Below are 12686 nucleotides of genomic sequence, written 5' to 3'. Positions count from 1 at the left end.
GTTGGTCTTGTGTTTTCATTTACTGCTGCTATATGTCCATATCTTTGAAACAGCAAAGGTACCTAACTTGAAAACTTAAGTAGCCTATTTTGATATTTTTGCCAACACTGTTTCTTCAAACTCTAAGATTGACAAATTCCTTACTTTTTCTTCATTAATTGTTTTTGACAGTTTCTTCAAGTTATTCACTTTTGCACCAACATCAATTTTAAATTTTTTTTATCTAGACCTTCATCTAGAGCAGTGGTCTCAAAATGCATTACAGCGTTCTGGAATTTTTCAATGTGTCCCTGGGTCTACACATGGTGGAATTGCCTCACTAGCATGCAGTCCGGCTCTAGAGTGCTTTGCTAATGAGCTAATATTGAAGCAAACTTGTTGAAACATCTAAATGTTGCAACACCGGAGGACTGGAGTTTAAGACACTGATCTAGAGTCAACAACTGCACTGATCAACCCAGGTGACAAAAAAAAATACTGTGGTATATTTCAAACATACTTACATTTGCGGAAGAACATTTTAAATATACTAAGTATTATATAGCATTACAAAAATACCTGATGATGTTTTACAGTGACATTTAAGTACATATCAATAAACATGATTTGATTAACAAATAATTGAACAGAATTTTTCCCCTTGTTATTCTATCATTTCTCTTTCATACATTTTATTTGTTGTTAGCTTTCAGGGCCCTGTGATGGACTGGTGACCTGTCCAGGGTGAACCCTGCCTCTTATTTGATGACTGCTAGAGATGGGCACCACCAGCCCCCCTCAAAACCCTGCAAGGATCAGTGTGTTCAGATCATGGATGGAAAGCTTTTAAGGTAGTTTGTCTCTCTTAAGTCCACACTTAAAACAACTTCATAGTCAATGCCAACATCAGCTGATTTTATTATATTGCTGATTATCTTTTTCTACTTCTAACATAAACAGGCAAAGAAGACACCCAGAAATGTTTTTCCACCCCAGGCATCGGGTCCCAATCATCATCAGTTCTAATGATGCCACATACATGGCGAGTCCACAACATCTTAAAATTGTCATACTTTTTTGTGCTGTTTTTCTGTACTCTTTAAAATACAGGTGCTTTCTCTGTTTAATTGCTCTATTGTTCTTTTTTTGTAAATTTCTGTAAAGTGTGGTGTTGCAGTGAATGGGAATGTTCTGTTGTTGATCCTCACTGTTCTTAGGAAGGAGAAATGTCAGTTTGTCTGGAGTAATACTGGAAAACTGTGACATTGAATTAAAACAAAACTCTGTCCTTGGTGAAATATTTTTCACATTTCCTCTAACATGTACCGATTGTTTTATTGTGCTAATTTTCATAGGTATGTTATCTGTAAACTTTTCATATATTGACAATTTGTACAATTCTGTGATAGTATAGTGGCAATGTACTCTTGAAAAATGTGAATATATTGAATATACACTGAAAGTGTGTTGTAATTGATCCTTCTTTGTTCTGGTAGCCTGATATGTTTGCAGTACTGTAGTGTGTATGAAGCATGTAATGTACAAAGTGACAAAGAAAAATAATAAAAGACATTGGTAAGTAACTGCAAAGTGTACTTGATTAGCGATTATAGTAAACCAAAAGAGTAATTGGAACATACAGTGATCACACTATTCATATATAAAATATATAACGCTCATATACTTAGAAGACATTCTAAATATATTTTTTAATGTAATTTAATCACAAAAATAGTACACTTAAGATATAATAATCAAGCACGTTTATATTACATAAAAAGTCAGCCATATTTAAAGTATACAAAGTATAACTTTAGTTGTTCCAGAAAACTACATGATAGTACACTTAGTACACGTCAGAATGTGATTTTCTACAATTTAATTACTATTAAAATACACTAAGTATAAAATTAGTTGTTCCAAAATAACATACTTCAAATATACTGATGAATAGTCTGGCTTCAAGTATGCTAAAATTGAACATACTGCGGGCCTGCTGACTGTTTTTCTCTCCCCCCCGTTTTTATACGACTGTATTTTCAGGTTATACCTCAATATGGCTTCATGACTGATCTGATCTAAAAACAGTGTCAGCAACAGTGAAGCTCCAAAAATTACAGAACATTTGAGTCTATCAACTTTTGAAGATTCTCTGCGCGTTCCTGGAGCTCTAAAGAGTGCGTGGGTATATTAGAGCGCGCTTCTCGCGGGTACGCGCACTCCAGAGGAGCTCTCAGCTAGACATGGCGGCGGATCCAAAGCCGGACTGGCTCTGCTGTCTTCCCTCTTCTTGGAGTTATGGAGTGACTCGGGATGGACGCATATTCTTCATTAAGTAAATATGACGCAGACAATCGGGCATGTGTCATTTCCTTACTTGTCCTATTGTTGGCTTCATCGCTTGACATTTTTTTTCCTTCCACCAGCGAAGAAGCAAAGAGTACAACCTGGCTGCATCCTGTTACTGGAGAGGCTGTGATCACAGGCCACAGGAAAACTCCAGGTAAATCACCGGCGACGGCTTCATTTCCCTCTGCACGCGCGCAAGGTTGTCTCGGAGTTGTGTTGGAAAGAAAGAGGCGACAAGTTGCGCAAAGATCCGTGGAAGACGAAGGAAGGAGCGAGGGGTGGGGAGGGGGGTCTTTCGCTGCAGCAGAGCAACAACCTCCTCTGCTAAACAAAACCACACACACACACACACACACATACACACACATGGTTGGTTCCTCCACCTGGACAGTTTGCGACAGACTTCTTAAAACTTCCGTCACGTAGCCATGGACATCGGTATGAGCCGATGTTTGGACCCGATCCCCGCAGTGACATTTAAGTTGCGGGTTGCTGAAGTCCCGCAGAAGAGAGCTGATGAATCTGAAGCCTTTTCATAGATCTGCACATCTGATCGGTGAAAATCACATCTTGACAAAGCCGTCACCATTTCCCTCTAGCCCGATCACAATATTTGCATCGCCAGCTCCACCTCCCCGTTCTCCCTCTCCTTCTGGGTCATGTAGCACCATGTGGAATGAAGGTGTTGAACCTTCAGAGGGACAGATGGCTTTATAGTGATGCACAAGCCCAAGATGTGGTCCAGACGCTACATTATTATGAGAAGAACTCCAGCACTCATGTTCCTTCTGTCCTGTGTGTGGCTTTGTGTCCTCAGATTTACCAACAGGATGGGAGGAAGGGTACACGTTTGAGGGAGCTCGCTGCTTCATCAAGTGAGTAGGAATGTCTGTGGATGAGAGGAGACTCTCCTCCTCCACCATGTCTTCTCTCTGCTCCATGCCTGAACAGGAACATGTGACAGGGATCATAGGACACAGGAATGGTAATCATAGGTGGGCAGCTCTGCTCAATCAAGGCCTGTATCCTGCATGCTTGAAATGTTTCCCTGCGTCAAGACATCTGATGTAAATAAATGTCATTATCAGGCTTTTACAGAACCTAGAGACAGAGATAAGCTGAGCAGATCGTTGCACCTTGTAAACATATTTATACCCTTTTAACTTTTCAGCATCTGGTCATGGTACAGCCACACAGCTCAGTGGGATTTTATTTGACAGAAAAACTGAAAGTCTGCCATATTTATGAAAGGGAAGGAATTGATCAATGATTTGGTTCTCATTAATCTTGGTTTCATTAATTTATTTTACCAAAAGACTTGAGAATGAGGAGAAGATTCCAGCAGGACAGAGACTGAAACATGCAGCCCGAGCTGCAATGGAATGGATTAAATCAGGAGACTCCAACCCAGTTCCTCTAGATCTGCTGTCCTGCAGGTTTTGAATGCATCCCTGATCCCACAGCCAAATCAAAGGTGTGTTGGAACTGGGTTGCATCTAAAACCTGCAGGACAGTAGATCTAGAGCAGTGGTCCTCAAACTACGGCCCGCCTCCACATTTGGTCCAGCCCCCTGAACAATACCAAAGAGCATTTAGATTTTTTTTCATAAACATATGAACCGCTACTTTTTTCCTAAGCTTTGAACCATGCGGCTTACAGTCCGGTGCAGCTTATATGTGGATTTTTCTTCAACCACCAGGGGGCTCTTTAGCAAGAAGTGAATCATTGGAAGTCAAAATTGGAAATAAAAGAAGAAAGCGCCCATTAAAACGGAATTAGGTTTTATAGGGAATTGAAATTTGAGAATGTTGTTGATCAGTTAAATAGCATTGAGGGGAAAAAGCTGATTTTTCATTTTTTAAATAATACTGGGATCATTTTGAGAATTTGAGGCATAAATATTAGGATCCAGTAGATGGCAGTAGTGGAACAATAATGGATACAAGCTGCTGTTGAAATCCAAAGAAGAAGAAGAAGAAGAAGAAGAAGAAGAAGAAAGCGCCCATTTTCATTTAGCACATGCTACTAGCAGACACGAAGGATCAGCACTTTTTCTGTTACAGTTACTGTTCGGAAACTACCGTAATCAGTTCAGTTAAATCTTGGCACCTTTTTCTTTTTCAACCGTAATAAATGTGATATTCAATCGACCTGTTATGACTCAAATTTTGGGTGTCCGCCCCTCTGCTGTGTGCTGTATCATTGTGGAAAACCTGGAGCGGCAGAGATATCTGAGGCTTATAGTCTGGAAAATACGGTATTTATTTCATAAATAGTGTTATTTCCTTGATTTTTTTCTGTGAAGAACCCAGAGAGGGTTATTTGATTGTGCTTTCTGGAAAACAATAAATTTTTACATTTAGGCACTTCTGCAATCGTCACACTTTTTCTGTTACAAACTGACTACGGCCCCCCACCAGAGAAGAGAAAAGTTATGTGGCCCTCACAGGAAAAAGTTTGGGGACCCCTGATCTAGAGGAACCGGACTGGAGACCCCTGGTTTAGATCAAAGCATATTTATGTATTAGAATGGGCTAGTCAAAGTTCTGGCTTAAATCCAATTTGGGATATGTAGAAAGATTTCAAAGCTGGTGTTCACCATCCAGTCTTGCAAAGTTTGATCTATAATACAAAGATGGGTTCATTGACATGGTTTGCACAGCTAGTAGCTGCTGACTTTTGAATTTGTTTGTCATGAGCCGATGATCCCACCTCTGTTCTTTCCTCTCCAGATATCCAGTAGTCAGGAATCATTTTCAGAAGTTGTGCTGCTCTTCTTAACAGCCTTTTCTTATTTTGGTGCTGAATGTGTGTGTTGGCCCTCTAAGCTCATTTGTGTACATGAACATTCTGTGGACCTGTCTGACAACAAAAAAGCCCTGCAGCTTTCAGTGCCATACACACCCTGAGCTGTTCTACACACGTTCTCAGAGCTGGCACTTTGATTTGTGCTTCCCACTTTCCCACGTTGTTTTGCTGCTGTTTCTTGTGTTGTCTGTGGCCATTTCTCAGAGCAGCAGCTGACACATATGCTCTGCTAATATAGCCACTCTATAAATAACCTCAAACCACCGCTGCTTCCAATGTATGAATGCTGCCTCCTTTGCTTATGTGCTAATACACATACATGCTGTGGTCCATTTTAAGGACAAACACATGGGCATGGATGTAAAGACACTGTCCATGCAGAATTCTGCAAAGACATGGTGGCTTCTATGAGTGACAAGCTAGAACTAAGGATGAAGCAGTCTTCTTATGGTGGGAGGCCTGGTGGAATACAGGGCAGTAAATAAAAAAGAAAAAAAAAAAAGAATTGAGGACAGTGGAGGAGCACAGCCAAAGATCTGCTGTTGCTATCACCTGACATCTATTCCCTTTCTTAGCAAAAATATTGGAAGTAAACTTTCATACTATAAACTTATGTTTTTTTTTAACCTGCACCAAGAATCATTTAAGGAAATGAAATTAAAGCATGCAACATAAAAACTAATGACAAAACTGCAACTTCTTCATCATGAAATGTAAATAAAAATTGAATGGTGTCACATTTTAGCGGTTGTAGAATTTCTCTTTTTTTCTTTGGTAAAAGACCAGGATCCATTTCTCCCACTAGGGCTAGACAGGAGGTTTTGTTTTGGTTACATTTACCCAGAATGCCCTGCATTGTATTCCGCTTTCTGCTTTTGGATGGTCTCTGGTCTGCTTGGCTTTTACATATACATTCAAACCGCACTTTGAATGTATATGTGGTTTGAGTTCCCTTTAATTGAACTCAGACCTGGGTTTGTAGGCGGAGCAATCTGATGAAAACTTTTTTGGTCTTCATCAGAGTTTGAAACAGATTCACAAACAAACCAGACTTTCTAGGTAAACACACTGGAGTTGGATGAAAGTGGACTAAAAAGAGCTGGTGTGAATACACCCTTAGTTATCCATATAAATATGGACTATGGGAGAACCACAGTGCTGGTTCTGTTGGACCTCAGTGCAGCTTTGGACACTGTTGACCACGACATATTACTGAATCGACTGGAGAGTTGGGTCGGACTCTCCAGTCCAGTGATCAACTGGTTTGAATCTTACATAAAGAACAGGGCTTTCTTTGTTTCAATCGGAAACTTCTCATCAGAGAGGTCAAAGGTCATATGTGGGGTTACCCCTATTATGACAATATAAAGAAATGTTTTTAAGATTTGTGCAGATTTGTAAAAATAGGAAACTAAGAGTTCACATAATGCTTTGCTGATCCATCTTTGGCAGTAACTCCCAGCTCTCTTCAGTCTCTCCCGATGTCTCAGTTGAGACGGCCGGCGACTCTGAGTCCAAACTCCTCCCACTGAGCTCAGAGACCCTCAGAGCAACAGAAATGTTTCTGGATCCTTCCTCACATCTGACCTGACTCTGACATCTGCAGATAATTCCTTTGATTTCATGTTTGGTGTTTGACCTTTGACCTGCACTGTCAACAGTGGGACATTATAGAAACGGGTGTGAATCTTTCCAGATAAAGTTCAATCAACTGAATTTACCACAGATGGATTCCATTTAAACTGTAGAAACATCTCAAGGATGATCAATGACATTTTTGAGATTGAGTCAAATGCCTAAAGATAGGTAAGCTAAGTTTGTGGCTTCATATTCAAAAAGACATGATGCTGTAATTGCTGCTAACAGTGGTGGAAATTTTGGCAAAAGACATTAATACAATTTGGAATAAGGCTCTGATAAGACATGCAGAAAAAGGGTTCATTTGGAAGCTCTATCCTGAAGTGCTGTATCTCTCTCTCTCGCTCTGGTGGATCATTTTTATGTTGATGGTTGAATGATAACAGATTTAACACAAATAATAACATAAGTGTGCAGGTCAATTCTTTAAAGATCTCTGGCTTAAAACAAATCAACGTTGAATTTGTGCTGTTCAGTTTATCTTGTGTAACAAGAAATAACACTTGCAGTAAAAATGTATTGATTTCTATATAAGTCATCAGATGTGTCAAGTTATAGATTGTATGACTTATAAAGATTAAACATGCTTTAACCTTAGAATAACTATGCATCACATGATGATGCTGTTCCTCCTTTAACCTGTGACTCTGGACAGCTCTGGACATGGCCCTCTCTCCTATGAACAGAAATGTTCAGAGACTTCTGTTCAATGTTTTCAAACCGGATAGACTTTGAAAACATTGAGTGAAGAAGTTGCTTAATGCTGTCAGACCACCCACATAAAGAAGGGGGACTCTGAGTATGAAAGATCTAATGCTGTTGTTCACACTGTGAGGATGAATGACAGACTTGGAATGCCATCAGACGGTTCTGATACTGATGCTCTGTTCCTCTTGGAAAACTTCCAGACATTTTACTAAATACTAAAGCTTTCAAAACTGAATAAATTATTTGGTACATAACAGAAAAGTGCTGTAGCCATAACACTCATGTGTATGCTTTTTATTATTCTTGTGTGGCAGTATGGCAGAAGTAGAACATTACTGTGAAATGGAAGAAAAACTGGCTTCTCAAAAGTGTGGCAACCAGATGTATTCAGTCCCCTTTACATTAACACCCTACTTAAAATCCACTGCAAAAGATTGTTTTCAGAAGTCAACTAGGTGAATCTAGAGCTGAATCCCTGCTGTTCTTTTTCTGGCCAATGAGGTTTAAGAAAACATTAGAGGAACGCAGCATTTAATGTCATGAAATACTAACCTGATTAGACTAAGACTGTTAGTCTCTAAGCCAAAAATAATCAGTATATTATTTAAAGATACTCATAGCATACTTGGAGAAGAAGCATTTTTAATCTTCATTTGAAAAAGCAAAAGCAGTGTGAAAAGGTATTTTGCTTTTGAGGCTGATGAACAGAAGGAGCTGGAGAGTCGGGTAGCAAACAATCCTCTGAAAGACCAACTCTGTTTTAGAAAGGTCTGCAACAGTGAAGCAGTGATCCTCCTGGGCAGCGCCACCTAATGGTGATTAGATATCTGGAACTTACTGATATGATGATGTGTTAAAAATATTTGCATTTAGTTTGAAATGTTATCATTGCGACCACCCTGGTAGACACATACTGCTAAAGACCTGCATCTGTGGCTGCAGAGAAAACCGGTTCTACTCAGTATTGACTGATCTGAAAACTTATGCACATCATGTGTTAATGATTTTTCTCTGTGATTTGTTTTGCAAATCATTTATGGTTTTCCTTCCACTTCACACTGAACATAACTTGGTGTTGGGCCACCACATTAATTCCCAATAAAAGGGCCTGAAGTTTGCAGTTGTGACAAACTAAAAAGATTTGTGAGCAGCTTAGTTTATAGATGTGATAAAATGTGAGAACATTGATGAGTGTGAATGTATTTGTACCGCACTGTAAAAAAGAAAAAAAAAAAGAAAAAAATTCCCATTCTGGCTGTTTTCTGAACCTAATTCAGTTTCTGTCAGTCTCCTAATATTTCTGTTTTGACAGTGCAATTATTTCTACTGACCACCGCATGGCGGCGTCCCACCCAACCCTGCCACTGTTTCTGTGGAGACCCTCCTTTCTCAGTGGGAGGCAGAAGGCTCTCTGCTCTGCTCCTCAAATATCAAATCCCTGCAGGATTCTGTCAGCAGCTTGTTCTCTGACATATCCGTCTGTCTCACCATGGCTTGTGCGTGTGTTCGTGTGTGTTCGTGTGTGTTTGTGTGTGCTCTTTTGTTTCCTGGCTGGAGTTGTTTGATGTATGCCCCATGCTTCACTGAGTATTCCCTGAAGACTTTCCCAGCTCCCCATGTCTAAGAATGTGTCTGTAATTGTGAAAGTGTATGTCCGTGTGTTGGCTTACTTTTCACATAAATCAGTCCAATGAATCAGTGTGTGTGCGCATGTGTGTGCGTTTGTTTGTAATACCTTGTGGGGACGATTTTCCTGACACATACTACGTTGTGGGGACCAATTGCTCCTTGTGGGGAGGTAAGGTTTAGTCTGTAGAAATTAATGGAAGTCAGTGGAAAGTCCCCACAAAGATAGCCATGCAGACATGTGTGTGTGCCTTTCTCCAGTGTGCTTTCAACTTGACCTGTCCTCTGAATTTGCTTCTGTTTGGCTTTTCTCAGTGATCGTGGGTTCCTGTGATGGATCAGAACTTTCACCTTGTTATTCTTACATTCTACCTCTGTATGTGTCATTTGTCTTTCTCTTCGTGTGTGTGTCAGATTTAACGGTGGTCATTCTCATTTCTTCTGCTCTTCTTGATTCTTGATTAGTGACATTATAGATACTTCAGCTGAATGTGAATCACTTTCAAAACTTCACTTATTTTTCACATTAGAAGACCAGGTCATGCAGCATCTCCTGGAATTTGTGCAATTTCTCTGAGCATTGCATTTCACACACACACACACACACACACACACACGTTTGTTTTGCTATCTTTGTGGGGACTTTCCATTGACTTCCATTCATTTCTACTCATTTCTACAGCCTAAACCTTACCTTTACCCTTTTCCTAACCCTAACCATCACATACCTAACCCTAACCCTAACCAAAACTCAATTCATACCTTAGCCCCAACTCTGACCCCTGACCCAAAAACAGGGTTTCCCCTCGTGGGGACCAGGCAGGAGCAATTGGTCCCCACAACATAGTATATGCCAGGAAAATCGTCCCCACAAGGTATTACAAACAAACACACACACACACACACATGCATAAACACACACATGCATAAACACACACACACACACACATGCACATCAGCTGATGCCTATGCAGAATGAGGCGTCTGTTCTTATGAGACCTCCACTGTCTGGGTTTGGCTCCTCAACTAAAAATGGAATTTTGGCTTTCAGACACAACAAAAAATGCTGCTAATCAAATGCAACAAGTTTAACCACCTGTAATGGCAGGAAAAAAGGTTTGTCTTGCACACAACTTGGAGAATGAGCTTCAGAATGGCTACATAACCATTTCTGATCTATTTAAAGGCCATTGTTTGACAGTATAAAATATTATTTACAATTGCAAATAATTTAGGATAGTTGTCAATTTTCCCAGTAGGTGATGTCCAAAACAAGATGCTACAGATCTCAGTTAGCACATTAAGGACCTGGGCCCTCTTGTATAAAGCTGCCTACACATAGAAAATGTCTGGCACCATATTTTACACACAAGTCGGTATGTGTAAAAATGAACGTGGTGTGAAAATTTGTGGAAACATACACACACTTTTTACCCGCCGTGAAAATGTGCAGCAGCCACAAACTTTTTCTGTGGACAATAACAAACTACAAATCACCAAAACTCACTTAAGTACACTGAAACATGACTCAGTTCACTGTTATTTAACCCAAAGTGCATCAAACTCAAGGCTTTTCTTGATTTTGGGTTGAATAAAAGTTACATTAGCTAAGCAAATTTTGCTAGTTCAGCAGTAAGAATGACAGTAAATATTATTAATTTAAGGGAATTGTATTATTTTTAATATTATTGTTGTAATAACTCCAACATAACCATTACTGCCAGCTTTTATAAGGCCTTACCTTACTCACTATGGCATCCTGTGAGGTACAAACTAAACTGAAACATGTCATTGAGAACTGCAAATATTAAATCAAAACAAAATATTTACAAACAACCAACACAGTGTTAATCAAAACAAACATCTATAAACAATCTCCACAATTTAGAAATTTATTTTAAGTAATTTACACAATTCATTTTGAATAATTCACTCATAATAATTAATTGTAATTTACAGTCCGTTACAAAGTTCAAAGGAGGAAAAATGCTATTGTCCTTTGTAGAAGTTAATAAAGGTCATTCATACACAGAATGGTGCAAATTGGATGATGCAAATATTGGACTGGATTCCTGTCAGGAATCCTGTGGATTAGGAGTGATCATAGTGAGTTTGACTCTGTGGAATTTAGAGCCAAATGTTTGGCAGCGGCTTGACGTCAGACTTCGTCGTAACCACGCCCTCCACTGGAAAGTCTTGGTGCTTTGCAGCAAGTGAGACCAAACGTTTCTGTCTTCTGACAGGTTCAGAAGGCTCAGATGAAAACATTACACTTCCTGTTGTCAGTGGTTGTGGCATAAGTGATGTCATGGTTTGGCCATTGCTATTGTATTGGACCAGTCCCTGAATGTTTGGTGTCTCAGTGAGCTTTTGTGTATGAGATGTCATATTGGTCAAAATGGGAATTGGCAGTTCAGATCTCTAAGAAAACTTGAGACCTGTATTGTCGAACCGGTGCATCTGTAGACCAAAGGTTTGGACTGATTGTAGTTAAGGCAAAAAGTGAGTTAAAAGGTGGACAGGTTCACCATCGTTCCTTCCGTGATTTGATTTGAATATGTCAGACATGAAACTGACCTTTGATCACCTGTGGAACAGTTAACCAGCTTGACCTTGTTCAGGCGCGGAGCTATAGGGGGGGCTGGGGGGACTGCTGCCCCCCAAACCGGGCCTGATGGGGGGCCGGGCCTGGAGGTGCCAGGGAGGGAGGAATGGTTTCAAGTCATTGAAATATGTGATTATAGACAGAGAAAGTGCGCCCTCGCCTGTTGAGAAGGGTGTATTTAATGTTAAATACACCCCCCCACCCCCTCAACAGTTTCACTCCACGTAAGGGGCCCGGTGATTCCTTAGGGGCCAGGTGATTGGTTAGGGTTAGGGTTAGGGGCCCGGTAATTGGCCCCGCCCCCTGGCCCGACGCTGACTTGTTCCACTAGTGACCTTGTTGTCATTCAGCTTGGAGCACATAAAGATGAAAAAGGTGTTCAAAGCCTTACTGGGCCGTGGTGCCTCACTGTCTGCAAACCCACAGATAAATAAAACATCAATCACAGATGGAGGGAGGAATAAAATAAAAAAAGGAATCAGGCTGCAAAACCTAGAAATGACACTGCAAAGGAAGGAGCTGGGAGTCGCATCTGTCCTGCAGCTTTGAGGGCTGCTTCATTGTGTTCATGTATGTCTACTGTTCCACTTTGCAGGCACTCAGTTCTTAGGAAATTCATCACAGTACACATCTTAAGTAATCTACCTACCAGAAACACAACTCCATGTACACACTTTCAAACACAACATGCAATTGTTTCACAGAAAACTGGCTGGGAACTTTAATTCCACTGCTGTTAACTTCTAAAAGTCCTGCACAGCAAAGTGAAGGCTTAATTGGGAAATCAATTCTCTTTCAAAATGGTGCTAAAAGTAGCCAGGGCAAATGAACTGTGCCATTTGTGGCAAAAACATCTCCAGATTCCAGCATTATCAGACTTTGTGTTCTTCACCCTTTCAGAAACACCTTCTCTTAGTCACACAATTTGAAAATGAACAGAGAAACAATTGATGCTTGAAGTCATCAAGCCAG

The 12686-nt window shown here is 40.2% G+C and overlaps 1 protein-coding gene across 11 annotated transcripts in view; it reads left to right on the top strand.

Annotated features, from left to right (window-relative positions):
• Nucleotides 1-1766: 1766 nt before the first annotated feature.
• Nucleotides 1767-12686, top strand: part of LOC103155452 (pleckstrin homology domain-containing family A member 5) — a 145962-nt gene continuing 135042 nt past the window's right edge. For 6 of the 11 annotated variants that reach the window (XM_016663568.1, XM_016663567.1, XM_007577139.2 and 3 more), the window contains exons 1-3: nt 2158-2314; nt 2406-2482; nt 3146-3203. In XM_016663568.1, the coding sequence (XP_016519054.1) occupies nt 2223-2314; nt 2406-2482; nt 3146-3203 (227 nt within the window). In that variant the 5' untranslated portion in view covers nt 2158-2222. Of the gene's footprint in view, nt 2315-2405; nt 2483-3145; nt 3204-12686 lie in introns of all 11 variants that reach the window. The other 5 variants (XM_016663570.1, XM_016663571.1, XM_016663564.1 and 2 more) reach the window with 5 other exon arrangements.

This window comes from Poecilia formosa, unplaced genomic scaffold (assembly GCF_000485575.1).
Source record: "Poecilia formosa unplaced genomic scaffold, Poecilia_formosa-5.1.2 Scaffold429, whole genome shotgun sequence".
Lineage (NCBI taxonomy): Eukaryota > Metazoa > Chordata > Actinopteri > Cyprinodontiformes > Poeciliidae > Poecilia > Poecilia formosa.
This window is presented reverse-complemented; position numbering and strand designations above follow the sequence as displayed.